The sequence below is a fragment of the Alexandromys fortis genome, unplaced genomic scaffold, assembly GCF_014885135.2.
Source record: "Alexandromys fortis isolate MF-2015 unplaced genomic scaffold, M_Fortis_MF-2015_v1.1 scaffold_82, whole genome shotgun sequence".
Taxonomy (NCBI): Eukaryota; Metazoa; Chordata; class Mammalia; order Rodentia; family Cricetidae; genus Alexandromys; species Alexandromys fortis.
The window spans coordinates 8,155,338-8,182,561 of NW_026067963.1; the positions used below are offsets into that span (position 1 = coordinate 8,155,338).

The window sequence follows — 27,224 nt, forward strand, 5'->3', positions numbered from 1 at the left end:
GGGGGTATTCTCATTCAAACCACAACAGTGCACTCTTGAGACTTCTGCTCTCCCATCTTCCTAACGTGGAGCTGACCATGCTCACAACTGGCTTCTTCCGGGTGGTGGGAGCAGAAAGATGTTGCCTGCGAAGGCTCTGGTGACAGTGAGTGAGGGCGTGTGTTCATGGGCCCAGGAAATGCATGCCAACTGCATGTAGACCCATGACCAGCATGGAACCAGCAGTTGCGTCCCGAGGCAGAATCCAGAGGTCCTCAGAAGAGCAGCTGCAATGCTACAGATCTAGGGTAACAAGTTTGGTGAAAAATGAAGGGAAAGGTTTGGTCCAGAAGCATGAGACTCAGGCCGGAGAGATGGCTCAGAGGTTAAGAGCACTGACTGCTTTTCCAGAGGTTGTGAGTTCAATTTCCCAGTAACCACATGGTGGCTCATAACCATCAATAATGAGATCTGGTCCCCTCTTCTGGCATGCAGGCATATGTGTGATACAGAGCACTGTACATATAGTAAATAAATCTTTTTTTTTTCTTTTCTTTTTGGTTTTTCGAGAAAGGGCTTTTTTATGTAGCTTTGGAGCCTGTCCTGGCACTCACTCTATAGACCAGGCTGGCCTTGAGCTCACAGAGATCCTCCTGCCTCTGCCTCCGGAGTGCTGGGATTAAAGATGTGTGCCACCACCACCCGGCTAATAAACAAATATTTAAAAATAATTTTAAAAAAGCATGAAACTCACCCCCTGGTCTATGAAATGTTTCCTTCAGCCTCATGCTGGAACAAAGGAACAGACACAAAACTAGAATAGCTGGGCAAAGACCTGAGTCTTTGGTTGGTTGTAGTCAAGTGGCAAAGGGGATTTTTGCCCCTTTGAGGGTAGGTGAATGATTAGAAAAGGTTGGACTCTCAAAGGAATTTGATGTTTGGAAATTAATGCTATCTAACTTTGTCTTTCCCCTTGGCCATGTACCTAGCGTGTGTCAGTTCCTGGAGCTGTGTCAAAGTCCAGAAGGTGGCTTTGGAGGGGGCCCTGGGCAGTACCCACACCTTGCACCCACGTATGCAGCTGTCAATGCGCTGTGCATCATCGGCACGGAGGAAGCCTACAACGTCATTAACAGGTAAAGCTGCAGGAGCGGTGGTAGAGACGCAGGAGGGCTCCCCCTACTCTACTGCACTGACTGTCATTTTCTTCTGCCCCCCCCCCCCCCCCCCCCCCCCCCCCCCCCCCCCCCCCCCCCCCCCTCTTTCTTTCCCCCCCCCCCCCCCCCCCCCGTTCTCAGAGAGAAGCTTCTTCAGTATTTATACTCCCTGAAGCAACCCGACGGCTCTTTCCTCATGCACGTTGGAGGTGAGGTGGATGTGAGGTGAGTAGCACAGTTGCATCCACGGCTTCTGGAATGTACCTTTGAATGCACGGCTTCTAGAATGTACCTTTGAATGCACGGCTTCTAGAATGTACCTTTGAATGCACGGCTTCTAGAATGTACCTTTGAATACACGGCTTCTAGAATGTACCTTTGAAAACACGGCTTCTAGAATGTACCTTTGAAACCACGGCTTCTAGAATGTACCTTTGCAACCACGGCTTCTAGAATGTACCTTTGAATACACGGCTTCTAGAATGTACCTTTGCATCCAAGGCTTCTAGAATGTACCTTTGCATCCACGGCTTCTAGAATGTACCTTTGTGTCCACGGCTTCTGGAATGTGTCTATTCTTAGAGCAGCTGAACTAGAGTAACATGGCAAACTTCTGCTTTGTCCCATTGACTGGTGTGTAAATGGTGTGTCCCTGGTACAGTCATGGTCTTTGCTAATATGGCACTAAGGTCCTCCAGTGTCATTAGCTTAGCTTCTTTTATCTAAAAGTCAAAATATGAGTTGGATAAAAACAAAATCAAATGCTTTAGATACAAAATACATTTGTTAGGTGTAAAATAGTTTAATGTAAGTAATTGCACAGTAATGCAATCTTTCACCTCTCTTGAAGAAGCAAGCCTAGAATGGACTCTGTAAATACTTTCTGGCTGCATCTGATGAAATCCTGAGGGTCCTGAATACCCAAGGCACATGAGAGAGAGTTCCTCTGTGGGGTGCAGAGTGCCTTGTGGGCCAGAGACTGCAGTGTAGTGGACTTGAACCAACTGATTGGTACCCGCTGGCTCAAACCTAGTATTTTACTCAAGAAACGTATCTGGCCAGGTATGGTCTGTGATCAGGATCTCAGCTCTTGGGAGGTGGAGGCAGGAGGATCAGAGTTCAAGGTCATCCTTGGCTATATCACGAGTTCAAGGCTACCCTAGGCTATGTGACCCTGTTTGAATTTAAAAAGAAAAAAATGGAAAAAATAAATATACTTATTATACTATCAAGTAGCTTCCTGTCCTGTGGACAGTCCACCCACGAGGCATGTGAAGTTTACGGAATAAGTAGTTTCTCAAATGCATTGGGATTGTATATAATTTAGTGTGGGAAGAATACATTTTTGGGAGGAGGTGAAGCTTTTATATCAGAATGATAGAGCTATCTTTCGTGTGCATGTGTGTGTGTGTGTGTGTTATTTTGTGACAGGGTCTCCCTGAACTTGTTATGTAGACCAGCCTAGCCTTGAACTCATAGAGATCTGCCTGCCTCCCCCAAGTGTCTGGCCTTGTAGTGGATTCTTGAGCACGTTCTTCACAGTGGTGTGCTAGCTGTGTAGCTTTGGGTATAACTGTTACACTTTTTGCATGGTTAACACGGTGTCTTCAGAAAAGCCAACCAGGAACCGGTGCAATGCTCACAGGTAAAGGCCCTAAGTTGGGTTCCTGGACGAAGGAGTGACCAGACCACACAGATGCCCTTTGACCACACACGTGCTCTAGTAGGTGCATACCCACCTGACACAGACACATGATGATGATAATTTTTAATAATTTTAAGGAAAGTTGGCCAACCAGGGACTGGAGAGATGACTCAGTGGCTAAGAACACCTGCTGTTCTTCCAGAGGACCTGGGTTTAATTCCCAGCACCCACATGGAGGCTCACAGCTGTGTGTAACTCCACCTCCAGGGGATCCGACCCCTCACACATACGTACATGCAGGCAAAACGCCAATGCCCATAAAATAGAAATAAATAAATCATTTTTTTTCTTTAATCATTGCCTTCTTTATTTTTCTCTCATACAGAAAGTTAATATTTTGAGATTAGAAAAAGTGTTGACTTCATCTTTTTTCTATTTTTTTTTGTATTTTATTTTATTTATTTTTTTTTCTTTTTCTTTTTTTTTATTGAGAATAAGAAAAAAAAGTTTCCGCCTCCTCCCAGCCTCCCATTTCCCTCCCCCTCCCCCCTCTCCTCTCCCCCTCCCCCCACTCCTCTCACCCCCCCTCTCCTATCCAAAGAGCAGTCATGGTTCCCTGCCCTGTGGAAAGTCCAAGGTCCTCCCCCCTACGACCATGTCTAGGAAGGTGAACGTCACTGATGAGAAGCCAAGGTCAATGACAAGGGGTTTTGATCCTACTTCATGTTCTGGCTTGGTGGGAGCCTAAATAAATCATTTTTATAAAAAAGAAAGTAGGCCAACCAAATAGGCCTCGTGCCTCCTACAAAGCACTAGCTGCTGAGCTCCGGAAACGCAGGTCTGTGCTGAAGTCCTGAGCAGCTTCTGCACCGGGACCTGAGAGCAGCGCTTGAGGATAAGCTCAGCGGTTTCCGGTAGCATCTAATTTTATCAAGTGTGTAGTACCCCTCCAGGAGAGGACACACTCTTTTGAGTGGCTTCTGTTGTCAGTTGTGTCCTGGGTACTTAACCTGCCATCGGTCTGCTGCCTGAACAAGGTAGAGAGACTTCCCTGCCTGCCTTAACACGAGACCAGAGCTTAGCTAGAGGCTACGCCGCTGTTAGAGTGGCGGCAGCTCGCAAGGCAGTTTGGTTTTTACTAATTAATTGAGCCGGATGTGGTGGTGCGTGCCTTTAATCACAACACTCGGGAGGCAGAGGCCAGCCTGGCCTACAGAGTGAGTTCCAGGATAGCCAGGGGTGTACAGAGAAACCCTGTCTCGAAAAACCATATTAAATAAATAAATAAATAATAGGTTGGAGTTGGGCATGGTAGCACACACACAGAACATCCGGCATTCTAGGGGCGGAGGCAAGAGGGTAGTGAGTTCAAGGTCTGCCTTGAAATTGTCTTGAGAAACCCTGTCTCAGGACAACTGGGTGTAGTGGCATACGCCTTTAGTCCCAGCATTCCAGAGGCAGAGGCAGGCAGGTCTTTCTCTGTGTTCTTATTCATATATGGTAGACAAATGCAGGGCAACTTCTCCTGTCAATTTGATGTGTTCCATCAAGGAGCACCTGGCCATAATACTCGTCAGCTGTGGTCCTGGGACTGCTCTGCCTTCGAGCCCACGGTTGTCATTTATACAGTGGATGGCAGATCAGACCTGCAGATAGCCTCCAGTTTCCTCATCTTGCCTGACTTCTAGAACATCAGTTCCATAGTTTTTCACTCCACAGTTCTTTGTTTTTCCTTTGTGAAGAAGCACCAGCCTGTGCTCAGGAGAGGAGATTGGAAAAAGAGGACAGGTTACACCTGGAGGCGGTTTACTCCCGTGCCTGGTTGGGCAGAAATGGCCTCTTGATCTCTGGGGCCTAGAACTCCTGGTGGTTTCTAAGCATGCCTTACTCAGGAGTGGGTATCTTCTGGGCACCTCAGAAGCCTCTGGTTCACAGTTAAGGAAGGAGCTGTGACTAGCTGGGCTTGGCCTGTAATCCCAGACTCCTACTCAGGAGACTGTGCAGAATTACAAATTAAAGGGTAGCCTGGCAACTTTGAGACTGTCTCAAAATAAAAAGTAAAACGAAAGATTGAAATGCAGCCCTAACTTAGAGCATTTACCTAATATATATGCATGTGTCTTAGTTAGGGTTTCTATTGCTGGGAGACACCATGACCACAGCTACTCTTATAAAGGAAAAGATTTAATTGGGGCTGGCTTACAGTTCAGAGGTTTAGTCCATTATCATCATGGTGGGAAGCATGGTGGCATGCAGGCAGACATGGTGCTGGAGAGGGAGCTGAGAGTTCTACATCCAAATCAGCGGGAAGAGACTGGCTTGAACTTCTGAAACCTCAGCCCCTCCTCCTTGTGATACACTTCCTCTAACAGAGCCACACCTACTCCAACAAGGCCACACCTCCTAATAGTGCCACTCCCAATGGAGCAAGTATTCAAACAAGTTCGTCTATGGAGTGGGGGGCGCCATTCCTAGTCAAACTACAAGACTATGAGACACTGGATTCCACCCCAGTACTGGGAAAACAAACTAGGCTGTGGTGGCACACGCCTTTAATCCCAGCACTCAGGAGGCAGAGACAGGTGGAGCTCTGTGAGTTTGAGGCCAGCCTGGTCTCTAGAGTGAGTTCCAGGACAGCCAGAACTACACAGAGAAACCCTGTTTTGAAAAACAAGAAAGGAGTCGTGATTTATTCATTTTCTGAATTAACTGTAAAATTCATAGTGTTCTCCGGGGATAGAGGAGAGACAGCAGGTGACGGAGCAGGATGTGTTCAAGGGATGAGAAGTTGGTTGGATGCGACCCAGCTGTAGGAAGCCTGGGGGCACCAGTGGAAACAGAGAGCTGGAGGGACAGGCTCATTACAGAGGCTGGCAAACGCATTCTGATGGGTTTTCAGTGGGCGGTGATATGACCTGATTTGTACTGTGCTAGTTCTCTGGGCGCCGTGAATGGGTTACAGTGTTTTAGCAAATGTCCTCTGGTTTCTGAGCTGGAAGGAGGGAGACAAATAGAAGGTTGATCCAGGCGGATGATAATGACTTGGGTTTGGATGTTGGTGGCGAGGAAGGAGAAAAAGCAGACAAACTGGAGAGCTGTGAGGCTAGCTAGAAACAGGGAGACAGGAAGAACCACACGACAAGTTGTGCCTTGTTTTGTGTGCTCTAGGACTAGTGGTTTTGGTATCTGTTGTGTGACTTTCCCTGGGAGTCCTTTTCTGTGCGTCTCAGATAGGGAGGGCACCAACAGATCAAAGAAAATTTCATCCAATCCCTGCTTGTTAAACCATTGAACGTATTGGGGTTGTGCATAAGCATGGGTGACTTGGGCAACGGCATCCCCAAAAATCTCGAGTGGTGGTTCACAAAAGCTACATCATTGGAATTCCCAGCCCTAATCAGTCTTCCATTTCCTGTGTATTCTCATGCCACCTAAACTCCACATGTCACTGTGGAGGTCAGGGTGCGTGGCTGGAGTCTCTAAAGATCTCCCCTGCCCTTCTCTAATGAGGGAACACTAATAGGCCCAATCCTCTGAGTCTCACATGGGTAATCACAGGTGCCCTGATTTTAAGACGGCAACCATCACGTCCTGTCTAGGAGGCCAGGATTCTACACTACCCCACCCCTTTTCCTGGTTTTCACATTCTTATATTCTGCAGTGTTCCCAGAATCTTGGCGTTATATATATGGTTGTTTGCTGGGCAACAATATAGAACATAGCTCAATACTTCCAGCAATTTGACCCTCTAAGGGTGTCTCCTTCAAGGAGCATGTCACCCTGTGCCACAAAGAGGAAGGCAGTTAGTTCCACGGTCCCTCTGGGGGGCATAAAGCTCAGCTTCTGTTTCATGTCGAACATCAATATGGGGGAAACACACTCGCCATTCCAGCATGACGACGTGCTGATTCCTACCACATGGGGAAAGCTGGCCACATTGGTACTGCCCCCATGGAAGCTCTGCCTTCAAGACAGCTCAGCCTTGGTCGCTGTCCTCTCTCCCTTAGCAGAGGCCATGGAACTGTACTCCTCCAGCTCATCCTTGGTTCCGCCATTATTGCTGTCTTCCTCTTCCTGGGGAGGTGGGGGCTGTGTTTCTATTCATCCTCAGTACAGAGGGCAATAACAGAGCAAAGAAACAATCCAGCCATGTTAGCTGGTCACTAGAATCGTCACCCTGAGTCAACCTTCTACCTCCTACACACTCTCTAGACCCAAGACCTTGTGCAACTGGGCCAGGATTCCTGCCTCTAGTGTGGGGGCGGGGTTCAGAAAAGGAGTGACCCGGAGTCTCCACTAAGGAGTCTGGTGCCCCTCCCCCTCCCTCCTCCCACACAGGAATATTAATAGACATTATCTTGTGAGGATCTCATTCAAGTAATCACAGCTGCTCCGATTTCAAGACTGTAGCAGCCATGTCACACCCAGAGGACAGAGTTCCACAACTGCCTCCCCTGTCACTTCTTCCACTGATGCGAGGCAGACTGTATCACAGCCCCCCCCCCAACCCCAAGAGTCTCTGAGAACACTGCGGAGCCTTTGTGAGAGGCTCCAGGCCTGGAGGAAATTAGATCATACCTTCAAAGTTAACATATGGTAAATGGCAGCATTTGGCGCTGGCACGCTTGCCCCTTGCCTGCTCTGGATGCTTCTGCTGTGCCTTTGCCAGTGGGAGCCTGGCTGGTCACAGTGCTGGCAGGATGATCATGCCCATGGCTTCCGTAGCGATTCTTGTGGAATGCCTCAGTAAGTCTGGCTTCGTGTTAAGTCTATACAGCGAATAAGATGGAAGCCAAACTTTGTTTTCCATCCCTTTCATGTTCCGTCTGAGCTCTTAGAAAAGAATTTCTGAGTAGGATTAAAACAAATAACTTCTGTCTTTCCATGCTGGGTATTTGACACAAAACAGTCTCTGGGTATGTTCCATGACAGATGGGGAAGATGGAAGAGCGTCCTGAGAAGAATAGAACCACAAGAGTTAGCTCAAATACATACATTTTGTTTTATTTGTTCATTTTCAGATAGGAGCTAGAAGTATAACTTGGTGCAATAGAATATGCATGGTATGTACAAAGCCAGGATTAGATCCCTAGAATCACTCTGCACAAAAGACCAAAAGATAGGTTTCTTCCTTTTTTTTTTTTTTTTTTTTGGTTTTTTTTGAGACTGGGTTTCTCTGTAGCATTGGAGCCTGTCTTGGAACTAGCTCTTGTAGACCAGGCTGGCCTGGAACTCACAGCTATCCACCTGCCTTTGCCTCCCAAGTGCTGGGATTAAAGGCCACCACTATCTGGCCCTTTTTTTAAAAAAATTGAAACAATGTCTCAAGTATTCCAACCTGGCCTCAAAATTGCTATGTACCTGAGGATGACCTTGAACTTGTGATCCTCCTTCTACCTCTTGGTGCTGACATTAGGGGCATGCACTACCATACCCAGTTTGATCAAACCTTGGCAAGCACTTTACTAATTGAGCCGTATCCCAAGCCTTTCCTACTTTTTCACTGAAATGTGGGTTTCTGTGTATGTCTGGCGAAGGGCTTGACGTCAGCGTTCTTTTCTCTAGAGGTATAAGGATGCCTGTTCCTGTCTCGTTTGTGTGGCCCAAGCAGCCATGAGAGTGTGGTGGCCTGCTTTGGGGTGTGTCTGTCCTAGGAAATGTAGAGCTAACCTTTCACACACATCCAGAGGTCCCAAGTCTGCCGCGGTGAGATGTCTGAAGGAGTGAGAAGAGCCTCAGCCGCGCCTGGATGAGATGCTGGGGACTGTTCTACGTCTGTGAAAAAGGCTGACTCTGTTTTTGAGATGAATTGTTATGGCCGCTGAGTCCTCAGATGTAGGTCTGCCTGTGTGGAGGCAGGCAGAGTAGAATGTCACGTTCCTTCCCTGAAGCCGTGTCGTGAGCAACTCTGTCCAGACAGATTGGCACACCTCTCAGAGACCCAGGAAGAGACGGGACATGGCAGCAGCTTACTGGGCAAAGGGAACAGTCTACCCGAGCAGTTTACTGAGCCTCTTGTCCTGGCTTCTGCTGGGAGCCTAACGTGTTTCCTTCTGTTTCTGTTTTCCAGAAGCGCGTACTGTGCTGCCTCGGTGGCCTCCCTAACCAACATCATCACTCCAGACCTCTTTGAAGGCACGGCCGAGTGGATAGCAAGGTGAGAGAAGCCACGTGGCCCCAGTCCTTAGAGGGCAAGCGGTCAAGAGAAGTTAAAACTTAAAAGTCTGGAAGGGAATATAAAATTATGAGATGTCTTAGGTGTTATATGTTATGCCCTTTACAAATCCTTGAAATTATTCAGCTGTGTGGTGGTAGAGCCTTTAATTCCAATAGAGGCCGAGGCGGCAGGCAGATTTCTGAGTTCAAGGCCAGCCTGGTCTACAGAGTGAGTTCCAGGACAGCTAAGGCTACACAGAGAAACCCCGTCTCGAAAAAGCAAAAATGAAAACAAACAAACCAGGCCCAAATACTCGACATTATTTTCAGAGTTTCTTTAACTTTGTGTTGCAGTTTAGAATGGCACAGGCCGGAAACTTTGGCGAGCAGTGTTGGTGGGAGTCTCGGTGACCGAAGCAGTTGGCAGTATCTCAAAACGCCCTTGCTCATGAAACCCAATAACTCTCCTCCTACAGAAACTCTCACCCCACATGCATGGAAGAGACAAAGACTTGTTTCTAAGAGCAAAAAGCCTGAAACAGGATTGGGTGTGGTGGTCCAGGGTAGACTTACCTGGCCTATAATCACAGCACTCAGGAGGCTGATTTGGAATTCAAGCTTGTGTTTCAGGCTAGCCTGGACTGCAAAAGACCCTCTTAAAAATAAAAAGCAAAAGGCATATATGTGTATACATATATATGCTGTTTATTTATTCTTATCAAAATTGTACTCATTACCATGTAAATATTAATGCAGTGACATCAGATGATAGACTGTGGTCATATTTTTTGTGTAACTTTCATTGTCCTGGAGTTAGCATACATATCATCAATGTATTTATCAGGAATTCATCTCCAAATTCTCTACCAGTACTACAGAGTTATTTTTCATACAGTGTGTGTCTCTATCTGTGTGTGTGTATGTGTGTGTGTGTGTGTGTGTCGCGTGTTCTGGGTCATTCCCCCCTGGAGCCCGACCCCTCCTGCTTCAGATCTAGACAGATTGCTCTTAGCTTGCTGCACAGCAGGCATCTAGAAGCTTCCTTGCAGCGTGAAATTCACTTCATTTTTCTGGTTTGTTGGAACCTCTGTCCTTTTTTCTTTTTAAAAATGAGTACTATTCATTTTAATAAAGCATGATACTCCAAAAATTCTCAGAAAAGGGCACCTGACAAATGCATTTTTAAGCTTCTGTGTGTGTCTCTTTCTTTGCAAGCCTGCTTGATGATCTATTCATTCAGAGATGAATAGGTTAGCAATGGTGGAGTGTATTTGTCTGGATTTTGTAAGCATTGTTCCATTGTCTCCTGACTGTTCATGTCATCACCAGTGAATCTGATTTCATAGTGACTCTGGTTATTGAGGACACAGTGTTTGGTAGCCTGATGGTGGTAGTTTAGAGACTGAGACTAGGCAGTCCCTGGGCGTGGCTCTTTTTTTAGTGCTCTGTTTCTCAGCCGAGATGTCCCATCTTTTTATTCCTCCCCAGTGTCCTTTCCTTCACTTCACAAGGCAAGTAGGTAATTATATCCACTTAAAAACCCTTGGGAGAATCAGGTGCAGTAGCATGCACCATAGCATAGCACTGCTCAGTGTGGTAAGACAGAAAGACCCACTGTGTCCCGGAGTTCTGGACCAACCAGTCTAGGCTTCATAGTGAGACCTTGTCTCCAAAGGGTGAGGTGTGTGTGTGTAGAGATGGTTCAGTTGTTAAGAGCACTGCCTATTCTTCCAGAGGATCCAGGTTCAATTACCAGCACCCTCATGGCTGTTCATAACTGACTGTAACTTGAGTTTCAGGGGATCAGTACCCTCTGATGGCCTGCATGGATATGTGGCGTGCATGTGGTGCATAGGCATACATGGAGGCTAAACACTCATACATAAAATATACAGTTATACATAGAATAATAATTAAATAAAAATTAAAAGCTCGTGTCTAGGTCTTTTCAGCATGTAGGTGACTTGGAATTGATGTCTTTTTCCTGGGTGTTCCTGTGTTGGATAGCTTTGAACTGTGTCATGGACATTGAGGTTGGCGTATTGGAGAGAATGCATTCTGTTAGATGACTTCAAAGGATGCTTTTGTTTTAGCAGTCAAGCCACTTAGTCAGACTCATTCTGTAAACTTCAAACAGAGTTCTGCCCTGCAGTGGGCGGCAGCTCAGATCTCAGATCAGTTTGGATTCCAAGCTGCTCCGTTTGCCTGCTGTGTACGTGCTTTCAAGGTAGAAACTTGAGCTGAAGTTGGGTTTTTCCATCTCTGACTCTCCTGGCTTGTCCTCACTTTCTAGTAGCCTGTTCCTTCCTGCTAAAGACGGCTGCCCCACCCTGCCCCAAGACCCAGGCTGCCACTGCTACCGCTTGGGTACTGTGGCCATCCCCTGGGCAAACCAGAAGGAAAAAAAAAACGAGAAAGAAAAAGAAAGATAGGGTGGTTCGAAGGAGACCAGTTCTCTGTAATTGTTGGCTCCAAGTTTTAACGCTCCACTGAACTCCCTGTCAGCTGGGCCTCGGAGATGGTTTGCCCTGTATTGGGGTGTCCAGCCCGGTCGACAGGAAGGCTCCTTAGCAGGTCACTCACTGAACGTGAGGTCTGACTGAAGCAGTTTTACTGTTTATTACTACCTTTCAGCCTCAGACATATTTGTTTGTGGCAATTGATGGGATGTTAAATTGTATATAAATCTAGAACACACAGGATTCAAGTGAGTTTGCCTGTGATGGTAACCACAGTGCGTTTGGAAGCACACAGATTTCGGACCAAGAAATTGTGTTGCGGTATTTCTTTGGCAACTTTTCCTTTATTTTTATTTTTTGAAACAGGGCCTCACTGTGAGCCCAAATCTGACTGTTAGCACCTCTGCTCCTCTTGCCTCAGTCTCCCAAGGGCTGGGATTGTAGGCATATGTCAGCATACTCAGCTTGCTCCTTTTACAGTATCCAGTTAGTAGTATTAACCTCATTTATAAAGATTTTTTTTTTTGTTTGTTTGTTACAGGGTTTTTGCCTGGCTGTCCTGGAACTCACTTTGTAGACCAGGCTGGCCTCAAGCACAGAGATCCGCCTGCCTCTGCCTCCCGAGTGCTGGGATTAAAGGTGTGTGTCACCACCACCTGGTGTCATTTTTAACGATATTTTATCAAATTTATTCTTAGGCAATTTTGTATATGTGCATAGTGCGTCCTGGTTACCATTACCCCCATCCTGCCTTGTCTCCCTCCCACCAGTTTCCCACCCTCTCTCCAAGTCCCCTCCCCACGTGCATGTCTTTCTGTTCTGTTTTGTGACTCAGTGAGTTTACCCAGGGTTGTCTGTGTAACCGTGGCTTTGGAGCTATCCACTAGAGCCTGCTGGGCTCCTCAGTGGATACACAACTCAAGACCATGGCTGCCCCTCCCCCAGAATTCATCAGGTGGGGGGCGTAGGGTCCTGTGAGCCCCTCCCCTATCCAGGAGGAACCATTGATAGACCAGCGACCACGGGTGCCGTGAGATCATGACTGCAGTGGCTGCAGGTCCCTGCCAGACAGACAGCGTCCCACAGCCCCTAGATTCTTCTCAACCCCCTCAGATGTTCTCTGAGCTGTAGAGGGAGTGGTGTCAGGGTCCTGTCAAAGGATGAGTGCTAGGCATCCCTCGTTCTCAGCACCTTGATCAGCTGTGTGTGTTCTCATTCACCACCGTTAACTGAGGAAGCAGGCTTCTCTGGGCATTCCGAGCCTCCTGTGGCTGGTCGGCCCAATTGTTTTTATTAAGCTCATTGAGGGCCTGTTTTCTATCTCCTAACGTTTTCTTGTATTTTCCCAGAGATTCCCTTACTATTTACCTTCTCCTCCTTCCCTAATCTTATTTTTAATTTTCCAGAGTTCAGTCCCCATCTCCCGTACTAATTTTTTATATTCTCAGATGTTCGGCTCTTTCATCCTTGTAACTTTCTTCACACGATGTTATCTAAGATACAACTTTAAGGACTACAGAGATGGCTCAACAGTTAGGAGCACTGGCTGCTCTTTCAGAGGAGCTGGGTTCAGCTCCCAATATAGCAGTTCACATCCTTCTATAATTCCAGTTTCAGGGGATCTCATGCCATTTTCTGGCCTCTATGGGCACTGCACATGGTGCACAAACATACATGCAGGCAAAACACCCATACGCTAACAATAAATGAATCTTTAAGAAGTAAAGATAAGATGCAACATTAAGCAGTTTTCTTCTGTGTCCAGCGTTGTCTCCTCCTCTTTGCTTTGTGGAGCAAGGGGCTCTCTTTCATATCAGAGATTTGCACACATATCTAGGCCTTAGCTACTCTGTTTGTATTGAGTTCAGTACTAACGGGCTGATGAGAAGTCATGTACGTAAAAGTGAGTTAAGACCACGCTGTCCTCCAGGGAGTTTTCATATATCGGTATCTGTACGACTCTGTTCATGAGCTTCTGAATCCCTGTTAGGATGTGAAGCTTGCAGGCAGCTGTATGAATGCCTAGTCAGGGAAGGTGAGGTGTTTGTGCTGGGTGCTGGCCCCACTGACCCCTCCTGCATTCTGCTGTGCCACAGAAGCTGGGATTCACCGCCCCCTCACTTACTGGTGGAACTGTGGATTTTAGAGAGGTAGAAATGGAGAGAGACAGAGACTGGGCCTGGCATGGGCTTTCAGAACCTTAAAGCCCGCCCCCAGTGACACACCTCCTCCAACAAGGCCACACCTCCTCCAACAAGGCCACACCTCCTAATCCTTCTCAAATAGTCCACCCCTGGTCACCAGGCTTCAAATATATGATGAGCCCATGGGTGCCATTCTTATTCAAAGCACCATGGTAATCAAACATGGTCTTGCTCTTGGCTGCTGCTGATTCTCCACCACTGCCCCAGGACTGAGGAAGGCTTCTCTAACCAGCTGTTTATGTACTCTTAGCCCATATCGCCTATCATCCAGCTTTTAGGATTTTGTTGTTGATAGCCTTTGTGCTTAATGTTCTCTCCTGCTTACTTGCTTTTTGCCCTTTCTTTCTTTCTTTCTTTCTTTCTTTCTTTCTTTCTTTCTTTCTTTCTTTCTTTCTTTTTTTGGGACAGGGTTTCTCTGTGTAGCCTGGGCTGTCCTAAAACTTGCTCTGTAGACCAGACTCAACTCATGGAGCTCTGCTTGCCTCTGTCTCCCGAGTGCTGGGATTAAAGGAGTGCACTGCCAACACCATGACTTTCTTACTCTCTTTACCCTGGCTATTTATACCTTTTATATCCTCTTTCATTTTATTGGGCTTTGGTATTCAGTCCAGTGTGTGTGTGTGTGTGTAAGACAGAATCTCATGCAGCCCAACCTGACTTTGAACTTGCTATATACAGGAAGCTAGATAAAAGCAAACGTGTTCACTAATAGACCTGGTACTCAAGGTAACCCAAACCAGCTGTCCTGGAACTCACTCTGTAGATCTACCTGCCTCCTGAGTGCTGGGATTAAAGGTGTGCGCCACCCACAGCCCAGCTCGATTTTATTTTAACTTGTTGATTCTTCTACGTATAGGACTTTGTGATGTTCTCCAATGCATATTAACCTGTGCTACTACATTTCTTATACAAGTGGACAGTTTCTAAATTTCCAAGGCTTCTGGCTTTGTTTTCTAGGAAGAGGGGGCCAGGGAGATAGTTCGGCACACAAAGTGATTCCTGTACAGCATGAGGCCCTGAATCCAATCCCCAGTGCCCATGTGAAAAGCCAGACATTGGGGCACATGCTTGTGTCCCAGCACTGGGGAGGTGGAGTTAGGAGATCCCTAGAATTCATTGGTCAAGACATCCTAGCCAAAAATATGATCCCCAGGTTCCAGTGAGAGACTCTCAAAAAACAAAGTCGGCAACTATCCTGCGGAACAACACCCAAAGCTGACTTCTGGTCTCCACACGCATGTGCATACACATGCGCACACACACACACACACATACATACATACATACATATATAACATACATACATTCATGCAAGTTAATAAATCAGTGTATTTCTATCCATGATGATCAGAGCAAGCTCACTCTCGGCCACCCAGAATACAGAGATGACGCTTGTCCTCCTATGTGCACTTGCCATAGTCTTGCTTCTCCCCTCTCCTAGGTGCCAGAACTGGGAAGGTGGCATCGGTGGGGTGCCAGGGATGGAAGCCCACGGCGGCTACACCTTCTGTGGCTTGGCTGCGCTGGTCATCCTCAAGAAGGAACGCTCTTTGAACCTGAAGAGCTTGCTAGTAAGTCGCTGTTGTGCCCTCCTCTCCCCAAGCCCAGGTTTGGTGATGGGAGCCTGATCTGGGACCATGGAGAGGTCTGTGATGGGGAGGGCTGCAGAGCAGAGTCTAGTCTGTGCCTTGAGCGCACAGACTCCCAGTCCCAGGACGAAGGCTCAGGTGCGGTTGTTGGTGCTCGGCACAGATGCGAGTCTGCTGAAGGAGCAAACAGCTGCTCTGGGCTGGCTCCCTTCTCCTACCTCTCCCTCTGGCTGCTTAGAGGTTTCTGCACAGACCCTGAGTGGTCGTATGTCCTCCGGCCACCTGGAATGAACCAGAGTACCTTCCCAATACCCAAGAAAAATAGCTATGGCCCTGCGGATTCAGTATTACCAGCTGTCTTACAATCTCCTAAGAAAAGAAACTATGAGAAGAGCTTTGAAACATTTTAGGGTCAAAGATTTATCGCCTGTGAAAATTTTGTATCTGCATTCCAGCGAGTTCTCCAGGCAGAGTGGGAATGAGGTGGTGGGAAGGTGGGGGTGGGGTTGCTATCAGGAGGTCTGAACATCTCTTTTAGACCCAAGCTCTTGGCCAGTGTTCAGAAACCAGTCAGCTTAAGGGAAGCCTAGAACACACAGAGAGAATGTATTCTCTTTGTCTGTTAGGGAGCATGTGTTCCCCTGGCCATCATCAAAGCAAACCAGCTACAACTGACATTCAGCTCTCTCTGCGAACAGATGCTAGGCCCTCATTGTTGAGCCATTGTGAGCCCTTTAAAGAGCTGCTTTTATATTTTGTGGTGTAACAAGCAGCATTTAGACCTCATTGTGAAAGAAAGCCTCTCACACGGCATACTCGATGAAGGTTCTGGAAAATCGATACCGGATGACCAGCTTTGTAGATACTTTTTCAAATCTGATCACTACCAAGAGATGAAATGTAAAGTCCCATGTTGTAGGCAAAAATGAGGACTAGAGTAGTGAATGCCTAAGTTATAATGACAATACTGTAGGCTTGGACCCTGCCTCTGCTTCTCAGCCTAGAACTCCTGGGCCATTTGTGTAATCTGCTCTAGCTGCTTTGTCGCGTTTCCTTCTGGAAGGTAGAAATAATAATCCGTATTCTTTGAGAGTTACAGGAGAGAACATACATAAACAGCCTTGTAGATAGGAGGTACTCCCCAAATGTAAGTTCTCCCTTTCCCAGAGACACCCCTCTTCCCTCCCTTAGCTATAAATAGCAACACCCGAGCCAGCAGAGGTGGTGGTGGTGGAGGCGCACGCCACTAGTCCCAACACCAGGAGGCAAAAGCAGGTGGATCTCTGAGTCTGAGGCCAGCCTGGTCTACAGAGCAGTTCCAGGACACCCAGGGCTACAAAGAGAAACCCTATCTGAAAAAACAACAACAACAAACAGGGAGAGAGAGAGACCAACACCTATATTATCTAAGGGCTTTTGACAGCCAAGGGAAGTGGAACCAGCCCATGGCTTTAGGCACTGGAACAAAAGCAGTTAGCCTGGCTTGAATCCACTCACATTGTGGGTTTAGTAAAAGCATAGAGTGTCCCCCTCCCTTTCCTTCTGAATGCTTAGCCCACTGCTGTTAAATGGCAGTCCCTGAAGCACAGGGTTCATTTTAGGCTGACTAGGGAGGTGTTGCTGTCTAAAGCCACAGGCCTTTGTCCTTTTAAGAATCCGAGACTGACTTGTGCTGCCGTGACCGGGGAGGGATAGAATGGAAACTCCATTGTAGTCACGGGCAGTCCAGACTTCTCTCTAAAGAGTCCCTTGGGCCTCCATGCCTGAGCTCAGTCTAGGAGTACTCCAGGCACTGGGCATAACACACGGTTCCCTTTCACAGTGGGGCAGCTCTGAGGCCTCGGGCTGGGAGGGAAGAGAGCATCGTATCTGCCCAGCCAGTCGGCTCTGCTCAGCCTTCAAGGCTATCTTGATGAAGTGTGTTCAAGAAATGTGGCGATAAGCCAGAAGTAGTGGTATCATTTGTAGCCTCTGGGTAACACGGGCCAGCGTGTAGCTTCACAATAAGATTTTCCTTCTGTCACCTAACCTGGTTCCCCAGGCTAGACCAGGGAGTTATCATTTGGTAATTAGGATCATTGATTAGGATCAATGGCTTCTACCTTCAGCCCTGTTCCGGAGTGAATGTCCTCAGGGTCCAGGTGAGACAGGACTAGCTTGAAGTCATCGCCTGCGATCAGCCCAACATTCCCCTCTGTTTGGAACTGCTCCCCTGAGCCACGATAAGAAGAGACAGTTTTCTGCCCCCGGCTGTGTTTAAGAGACCTTTGCTGGCCTCCCACACCACCACGGCTTCTCCACTCCGCATTGGCCTCCATTTGGACCTAAGCAAGGATGGCTGTTGGGGTAGTGGGAACAAGAGAGGGCATTGGGATGTGTGTGACATGAACGTGGAAGGATGTCTGTTTGGGGAGAGGAAGAGAACCAGCCTGGGAGGGTAATGGGAAATGGCAGTGAAGGAGACAAAGAGTAACACGTGTGTGTGTGTGTGTGTGTGTGTGTGTGTGTGTGTGTGTGTGTGTACAAAAATGTAACCGTGAAACCTTTCGCCTCTCCGGGCAGTGGTTGCTTCAAAATGGCTGTGGGGGAAGAGGGGAGGGAAGCTGGAGCTCCAGACTGTTCTGCCGACTGGCCCGGGTTGCTGTATCTCTGGTTTACACCCGCCTTCCCTCTGGTCTCTCTCAGCAATGGGTGACGAGTCGGCAGATGCGATTTGAAGGAGGATTTCAGGGCCGCTGCAACAAGCTGGTGGACGGCTGCTACTCCTTCTGGCAGGCAGGGCTTCTGCCCCTGCTGCACCGAGCCCTGCACGCTCAAGGTGAGCCTACACTTCCTGGAGCTAGACCGTCTCCCTGCTCACTTCCTGACCCGGTGCTGTTTAGAGAAGGTGAAGGAAGTTCTGTCTGCCTGGGATCTTGAGAGCTGCTATGGAGGGAGCCTCCTGTCTAGCGGCTGTGTATGCAGAATAGGATCCAGTTCCCATGGTTTCAGATCACCCGCTGCTGCCCGGCCTCCCCGAGGCAGAATGAACCCCCTTTGTGCCACTCCCTGTTGTCTGAAGGGAGCGTCCCCGCTCTGTCTCAGGGCCCATAGTGACTGGGGCTGCCATCTCAGCCTGGCATGAGGCCATAGCTTCCATGGCAGAGCTGTGTTTGGTCGTGTCCGCATGAAAAACCCTCTGTGCACGTAGTCGAAATGGTAATCGGGAAGGCAGTTAGAAAAGGTCAGAGAACCAGGACCTGTGAGAAAAGACTCGGCACATCTGGCGGAGTGCGCGTCACCATTAGAAATGTTTTATTTGAGCGGGTGAAACAGCCCGGTGGTAGAGGCGCCTGCTGGCAAGTCTGATGACCTGAGTTCCATCCCAGGGACCCACATGGTGGAAACAGAGAGCTACTCCCGCAGGTTGTGCAACCTCCACATGTATCCCCTCCCCCGCAAAGTAAATAAATAGAATGCTCTGTGTTTGTTTGAAAAACCATGTTTTATGAATGCCACTGTTTTGTTTGGCAGAACTGGGAATTGTAACCACCGAGCTGCAATCCAGCCCTAGAAGTGTTTCATTTTCAAGTCAGTGAGCTGACCTAGACAGTGCTTCCCTGAGCAGCTAGGCTAGAGAAATCCGCAGGGCAGGCAAGAGCATCAAGCGGAGCCTCTGACCGCCCTCTCTCTTGATGCCGTCTGATTCCATGTTCATTCTTGCCTGTGAGAACTGGGCACACAGGTGGGAGGGGGGGTCATAGCCACCCTGCTGGCTGCCAATCTGTTCCAGCCTGGAGATCCCTTGGCCCAGAGTGAGACTTTCCTGTGGACTCAGCCCGGTGACTAGTTGCTCAAATGTAAAAGATGAGGCTTTTTACCTCCTACACCTAAGCTTTGGCGGTGACTCTCTGAGCCCTATGCTTTAGTTCCTTAATCTCCCTGGAGCTGTTGAGTTGTAGGTGTTGTTCTTTTTTAAAAAATGCTGCAAGATCCCCTCGGCAGTAGGCAGCAGAAATGCTGTGGTAGCGGGCCATGTGGTGGCAAGCAGCGGGCTCTGGGACCAGCCAGTCCCAGACAGAAATGGCTGCCGGTCCCAGAGCGGTGGTGGCGGGCCATGTGGCAGCAGACAGTGGGCCCCAGGCAGAGACGGCTGCTGGTCCCTGAGCAATGGCTTGGAGAGATGACTCGGTGGTTAGGAGCACTGGCTGCTCTTCCCGAGGACCTGAGTTCATTCATTCCCAGCACCTACATGGTGGCTCACAGCCATCTGTAACTCCAGTTCCAGGGGGTCTGATGCCTTCTGCCTTCGAGGGCCCCAGGCACCAGGCGTGCACATGGTACACATACATACATGACATACATGTAGGCAAAACACCCAGACACATAAAATAAAATAAATGCATATATTTGCAGCTGAGAGTATGTCTCAGTGGTAGAGAAATCGCCTAGAGTGTGTGAGCTTACATTCTCTTCCTTCACTGTTTGTGTTCACATTAGACTTTTGTAAATTTTACCCAGAGGTTTTTATACCCACCCTAGGATTTATATACCTGTATCTATGAGATTTTATGACTGTTCCTTTTCTCGATTACCTTGTACACCTGCTTAAATGAGATGTTTCGCCGCTATTTGCAGTGATGGTTATGGAGATGATGTAGCAGAATAGAAGTGTGTGCTTACGTGTTACATGAAAAACATATGGTTATGGAATTATAATTGTAACTATATAGGGGAATGCAGAAGAACCAGGGTGGTGCGCTCCTTCCCTGCTAGGTAACCGTGTGACTCACATATTCTCTCACTGTATTGGCTGAACTTGAGAATGAAGGTGCCCAGGGCTAGGGATGTAGCCCAGGGATGGAGTGCTTGCCTAGCCTGCACAAGGTGCTAGATTCATTCGCCAGCATTGAAAGAAATGAAAAGAAAATCAAAACCCAGGATAACTTTAACTCAGCTCCCAGCATGCTGGTTGCTTTTGCCTGTGCTGTCTGTGGGGCGGACCTGTCAGCAGTAGTTCCTTCAGGGACAAACGTCCCAGTCCTGGGCAAGTCTGGGATCTCCTTTTCGAGATGGATTTAGTTCAAGATTAGAAAAGTCAGAGTGAGCAATTTGGCCGTTACCCCCAGTAAGTGTTCCTTAGCTGCTCAAGAGTCCACAGGACTAGCGGGCATGTCCTCAGGACACACTGACCACTGCTGGAGATGGGGACCACTACATCCATGCTGGCTGGTATACTGCATCCGTGTTCAGGAGAGGGCTGTGTGATGAAGCTAGCCGGTGTACCAAGAATGAATGGGTGAGACTAACCACTGATGTCCTTTCGGGTCCTCTGTCCTTCACCAGGTGACCCTGCCCTCAGCATGAGCCACTGGATGTTCCATCAGCAGGCCCTGCAGGAGTACATTCTGATGTGCTGCCAGTGCCCAGCGGGGGGCCTGCTGGACAAGCCCGGCAAGTGAGTGTCTTCTTGGGAATGTGGGAATATGCCGCCTGGCCCATCAGCCTGGGGCATCCCTGTCATTGTTCAGGGAAAGTGCTAGGGTTTAGGCAGCCCCTCCAGTGCCACCGAGCCTTCACTTCTGGCCCCTCAGCTCATATCACCTTCCTGGTCCCCCAGAGAGGCAAATGGATTGCTGGCTTGGTAGCTTTCCTTCGCTAGTTTTTTTTCTTTTTTCTTTTTCTTTTTTGAGATGGGGTTTCTCTGTATAGCCCACGCTGTACTGGAACTCATTCTGTAGACCAGGCTGGCCTTGAACTCAAGAGATTCACCACCTGCCTCTGTCTCTGGGATGAAAGGCCTATATCACCATGCCCAGCTTCCTTTACTATGTCGTTGTGTTTTTCTTGTTAAGCCCATTAACTAGAACAGGCTGTGGACGGAGAGAGAGATGAGTGGTGGCGGATCTGCCTAGCATGTATGTCGTTCTGGGGTCGTCCTGTGCAAGATAGGACAGCAAAGTAGAGTGGCCTCTGGAGCTAGTGAGTGCTGTTAACAGACTGTCATCCAGCAACCGTGCTAGCGTAGATTAAATGACCAAATGCGATGTGGTGTATTGTGTATGGGAGAGTAAATAAAGAAGGCAGCTAGAACCTGAGATGTTCGCTTATGCTGGGCATACAAACACCGCTGCCACCACCACTGCTGCTGCTCAGGGAAAGGCTTGCCCAGCAGATTATCAAGAGGAGTGTGATCGAATTCTAGACATTTGGTGATTTTTCTAGAGAAATAGATTAACTTAGTACAACCACTGGCGAGTCCTTTCCAGAGGGCTGGGAAGACCAAATGAGAGTTCCCATGGCTGAGGGTGTCCTGACTTAGCATGTGGGAAGCCCAGAGTTCCACCTTCATCCCTCCAACAGACAAACAAAACAGAAAGAAAAGACTAGAGTCCCCATTGTTCAGCAGGGCTGGGAAATGGGACCTTTAAACCCACTGCTGGGAATAGCCATGCTTCCTCTGGCCCTGTAGAGGAAAGGGTCCAAAGCAGGGCTGCATCACAGACAGGCCTCTGGAGAGGGTGGTAGGGAGGAGACAGGGCTTCTCAGAGCTGTCTGTCCTTGCAGGTCCCGTGACTTCTACCACACCTGCTACTGCCTGAGTGGCTTATCCATCGCCCAGCATTTCGGAAGTGGAGCCTTGCTGCACGACGTGATCATGGGTGTGCCTGAAAATGCTCTGGTAAGGCAGGCAGGGGTTCTGTATGGAGTGTGTGACCCTAGGAAAAGACCACAGACTCAATCCAATTATAATTCAGTGAGTTCATTGATTAACTGCTAGCAGGATGGATCTCTGAGCCACATTGGAGATTGCTATGCAGGAAGGGTGTGGGGACGGACTTTTAAGGAGGAAAACCAAGGGAAGACTTTCCTCATCTATGCAACAAGTAAAACCTGTTCCCTTCTGCCAAGCGAACTGATTACGGCAACTCAGAACAATCTTTGGGTATCTGCATAAGCAAATTACAGAAGCAAAATAGCAAGTCATTATATCAGAACAAGTTGATAGTCATGGCTGTACATTTTTGGGTGGGGGTCACTGAGTCAAGGTTACTGGGAATTTACCTTCCTGGGACTAGAGTCAGCAACAAATGGCTGGGGGGTGCTTGGTGTGTATGCCTCCCCCGTGTGGTGGCAGTCTGAGGCTAGGCATGTAGCTCATGGCTTGGGTCCTCACGTGTGTATGCCTCCCCCGTGTGGTGGCAGTCTGAGGCTAGGCATGTAGCTCATGGCTTGGGTCCATGCAGAGATGAGTCTGAAGAGCCGTGAGCTCCGCCCCCAGCTCCACAAGAAAAGAGCAGGATGCTGCCTGCCATGACCCATGCTACAGCAACCTGGCAGAAGGTGACACTCTGTGCCTAGACATGAGCCCAAGAAGCAAATGCAGCGGAGACCGTCCACAGAGCCACCTGTCACGGCCACCCAGATTGTGAAGTTCTGCCTCCAGCAGATAGAAATACCGAGTCTTACCTTTTCTCCTGGCTTTTGCGTCTTTCCTTTGTTTGCACTGGGGAATGTTTCAAGCTGGAGGTGCAAATAGAGGACAGCCGGCTGAAAAATCATTTCTTTGTCAGGTGCCGCTGTGCCACTCTGGAGCAGTTCACACTGTAGACCAGGCTGGCCTTGAACGTGTATCAGTTTCCCTGCCCCTGCCTCCTGGAGTAGTTGGGATGGTAGGCTGCATCTGCTACACCTGGTTCAGCCTCTGGCGGGGCACGTGTGCAGGTGCACGTAGAGGGAGGCCAGAGGGCAAACTCAGGTGTCATTCCTCAGGAGCTGTACACCTTGTTTTTGGACTTGAGCACCTCAGTGGGACTGGGGTCTTGCCTATTGGGCCAGGCTGGCTAGCCAGTCAATAAGCCCCAGGGATCTTCCTGTCTGCCTCCCTGGTACTGAGATTGTCAAGTGCACCAACCACATGTGGCTTTTCACATGGAACCGGAGATCAAACTCAGTCGCTTGTGTTTTCAAAGTAGGTATTTTACTAGCTGAGCCATCTCCTCAGCCCCTCAGTCAAGGTCAGCTCCAAATCTTTCTTAGACACACATGAGGGCCAGTGGGATGGCTCGGTGGGTTCCCACACAAGGCTGATAACCTGAGCTCAGTCCCTGGAGCCCACATTGGAAAGGGAGAATTGATTCCTGCACATTGTCTTCTGACCGCCATCCGAACGCCATGGCTTGTTTGTGCCCTGCATCACACACACCAAGTAGATAAATAGAAAACTGTTTTTAAGATTGATAGGAATTTTTTATTATAATCTGTTTTTCAATTTGTTTTAAAATATACTGACCTCATGAAATTCCATGGGTGGCTTCCTGCCTCTGCCCCTCCCCACTTTTAGACAGGGTCTCACTCTGCAGTGCTGCTAGCTGGCAGGCCTAGAACTCTCGAACTCACAGAGATCCACCTGCCTTATCTCCCTAGTGCTAGGGTTAAAGGTGTTCACTGCAATGTCCTCTCTTTGTCTCTTGGAGATTTTGTACAGGCGGAGGGCTAGGCCTGTAGCTCAGCTGCTGAGTGCTCACCTAGCACGCAGGAAACCCTAGGTCCCTCTGTACTGTATAAACCAAGCATGGTGGCACCCAGCACTTGAGAGGTGGAGGCAGGAGATCAGAAATTCACTCATTCTTAGCTGCAGTCCTTTTAGATGGAGCCCAGCCTAGGATACATGAGACCTTGTCTAAATAAATGAGGGGCTGGCAGGATGGTGCAGTAGGTGAGGGTGCTCACTGCCAGGCCTCATAACCTGAGCTCACTCTGGAACCTATACAATAGGAGAAAACCAACTCCACCGACCACATGCTGTCTTCTGACCCTCCCCACACACAGGATGGGCGTGTGGGTATAAAGAAAGCGAAAATCTTCTGCAGCTGTATCCTCCTCCTCCTCACTCTCCCAGAGGGCTCTGAATACCGCTCTAAAATCCTGTCCTGCTCAAACTTTAAATTTTCCTGTGATGTAGGAAAATAATGTAAAAGAATATAAATATGACCTGATACTCTCACCCTCAGAAAGAACTGTGTTCTTTATTCTTAACTATGAACACAGATAGATGGTCACCGTTTTAATAGCTGAAACACTCCCAAGTATAAAAAGAGTGAAGGCTGTCTTGGTGGATGCCCAGTGCTGGCCAGCCCCTGCTCTCTGTCATAGCTGTAAGCTTGTTTTGAAAGGAACTTTCAGGCCAGGCAGTGGTAGCGCACATGTTTAATTCTAGCACTCAGGAGGCAGAGGCAGGCGGATCTCTGTGAGTTCAAGGCCAGCCTGGTTGACAAGAGCTAGTTCTAGAACAGGCTCCAAAGCTATAGAGAAACCCTGTCTCAAAACAAAAACCAAAAACCATAAGAAAGAAAAGGAGCTTCCAGATGCTTTTGTGCAGTGCTTTGCTCATTTAAATCCAAAGTGCTTGAAAAGCTACAGCTTTCGAGTGTCATGGCGGCACTCAGAGTTTAGAGCTGGGAGCTGTGTGTGCACCTGTAATTGCAGCATGGGGAGGGGACATCCTGTCAGAAAGATGGGCTCTCCCTTCATTCCATAAAGAATAAAGTCATGTCGTTTGCAGGATGATGGTTGCAGCTGGAAACACAGCAAGTGAATGGAGCAGTCTCAGGAAGGTCCATGGTTTCTCTCTTTGTGGGTCCTAGGCTGCATGCAGACACATCAAACATGCACGTATCTATGACATGAAACTAGACATCAAGTTGTCTGTGGGGACCAAGGGGATTAACGGGTGGGGGAGGGGTGCTAAGAGGGGGGGGGGGGGGGGGGGGGGGGGGGGGGGGGGGGGGGGGGGGGGGGGGGGGGGGGGGGGGGGGGGGGGGGATATGATCAGCGTACAGCGCGTTCATGTACGAACTTTAGCTGTTAAAAGTTAGAGTGTTCCTCACCCCTCTCTTCTTTCCTCTTGCGCTTTTGATCTGGGCTCCACATGAGAGAAAATGCGGCCTTTCTATGTTAGGGAAGGAAGAAGGGCGGTGTGATGTATGTACCATGAAATCCAAAGGGGCCACTATTTGGGGAGAGTTGGGGAACCAGCAGGAGTGGGGGCCAAGAAGCAAATAAGAACAAATCATAAAGTATACACGAAAATGTCACCATGAAGGCCAGTGTAGTGCACACTGTGGCACACAGGTGAAAGCAGGAAGATCCCGAGTTCAAGCCCAGCTTACACAGCAAATCTGAGGCCAGCCTAGGCTAGCCAGCCTCTTAAAAACAGAATGAAACCAAGAGAACGCTGTAACAAACTTAGTATTTTGTCTGCTAACTAAAAACAAATTTAGTAATAAACAAATTATGATGCTTGAGAAAAGGTTTTGGAGCAAGAGACGTAGCTTAGAGGTGGACACATACTTAACGTGGGAGGTGCTGCATGGAACAGGTAAAGTCAACATGGACATTCCAAAGTCCAACAAACTCCAGCGTGTGTTTCAGCTAGGCACGGGCATTTCCTGTGTCATTGAAAGTGCGTCTTTAATAAGTGGCTGTGCCATGTTCCCTTGTGGTGTGTACTGTGACCGGTTTCCAGCGGATACCGGTCTTTGCACATTTGGGTATCACTCACACTCCTTTAGTCTCAGTTCGTCGGGTGAATTCCAGCCAACCAAGAGTCACTGGTGACGAACCCGCGTCTCTTCTCTTTGCAGCAGCCCACTCACCCCGTCTACAACATTGGGCCCGACAAGGTGATCCAGGCCACCACACACTTTCTGCAGAAGCCAGTCCCAGGCTTTGAGGAATGTGAAGACAAGTTGACCTCAGATCCGACCATCGACTAGAGGACTGCATGGCTCCCCCAGCTCCCCCATCAGACAAAGTTTCTCCGTCTGGGTAGCTTATGTGAGCCTCGGCCACTGTGGAGTTGTGGTTTCTTTGTCCTTGCCTGTCAAACAAAACAAAGCCAGCAGCTCTGGGTTTGGAATACACAGTGGTGTGATTTTTTTTAAAAATTATTTTCATACCTGTCAAGCCAAAACTCTGTGAGCCTGCATAGTGGGGTTGGAGGAGGGCGGTGCATGCTGGGAAGAAGCCACCTCTCCTGGCAGCCAGCAGCCTGGCCCACCATACTGAAATGGAGAGTGTGAGTATCTCAGCACCACAGCCGGTGCTGTGACGTCCACCTGCATACCACCTCTCAGTCACCAGATGGTACCCACTCGGTAGAAATGTCAGCTCCGTGCCATGCCAGGGTGGGCTGTGGGCCTGCGTGAGCTCCCTGGAAAAGACCCTTGGGCTACAGCAGCGCCTGTTGGTCTCCTTCACCCCAGTCATCTGCAAAGGACAGCGGCTGGGAATGGAGAAGGGACTTAGCTTGAGTTCCTCCCTGCGACCTGGGAGAACCGAGCCAGGCAGCTCTCCAAGGCCATCTTTGGTGTAAACAAGACTTGTTTTGTCCTAGGTATGATGACTAGACCCAGGTAACCAATTATGATCGGAAAATCAACCTCTAGGCCAACTCTGTGCCAGAGGAAGCAGCCTCTCCCAGAGCCCAGCCCTGCCTCTCCCCATCATGTCCTCGGAGAGGCCCTCTTCCTCCTCCGGGCTGTGCTGCAGCCCTGGCTCCTTGATTCCTTCGTTTCCCTCACCCACCCCCAAAACAGTGTTGTCTTTTCTCATCCACGGTATTAACACTACTAAGGTGTTCATCTGAATTGATGACTCAGGGTTTCTCCCTGCTCGGCCCACTCCAAGCTCACTGAACCTGAATCAGTGCTAGGCAAGCTGGCTGCGTGGTGATAGTGGTCTTGGGCGGTAGGGCAAGTACTGCCAGTGTGCCGAATCCTGGAGCTGCCTCTGCGCCGGCCAGCCATCCACTGCTACAGTCCCAGCCTTCATGTGAGCAGGCAGACAGGAGCTTGGGGGTGCAGCATGAGGCTCTTCCCGAAACCACTGACCATTTGCTGCCTCTGATTCCCTCTTGCTTTGGTGTACTGGGCTATGTATTACCTCCTTGAAATAATAAAAGAGTAACATTTTCCATGCTGTTTTTTTTTCTTTTTCTTAAGAAAAAAATTTGGATGTGTATGTGTATATCTGTGTGTGTGTGTGTGTGTGAG

The 27,224-nt window shown here is 48.7% G+C and overlaps 1 protein-coding gene across 1 annotated transcript in view; it reads left to right on the forward strand.

Moving 5' to 3' along the window:
* The window catches only part of Fntb (farnesyltransferase, CAAX box, subunit beta), a 62,781-nt gene extending 35,636 nt beyond the window's left edge, over nt 1-27,145 (forward strand). Inside the window, exons 5-12 of the mRNA XM_050153557.1 lie at nt 969-1,115; nt 1,278-1,361; nt 8,852-8,938; nt 15,042-15,171; nt 17,875-18,007; nt 20,515-20,626; nt 21,736-21,850; nt 25,815-27,145. Of these exons, the coding sequence (XP_050009514.1) occupies nt 969-1,115; nt 1,278-1,361; nt 8,852-8,938; nt 15,042-15,171; nt 17,875-18,007; nt 20,515-20,626; nt 21,736-21,850; nt 25,815-25,946 (940 nt within the window). The 3' untranslated portion in view covers nt 25,947-27,145. The remainder of the gene's footprint in view (nt 1-968; nt 1,116-1,277; nt 1,362-8,851; nt 8,939-15,041; nt 15,172-17,874; nt 18,008-20,514; nt 20,627-21,735; nt 21,851-25,814) is intronic.
* The last annotated feature ends 79 nt before the right edge of the window (nt 27,146-27,224 follow it).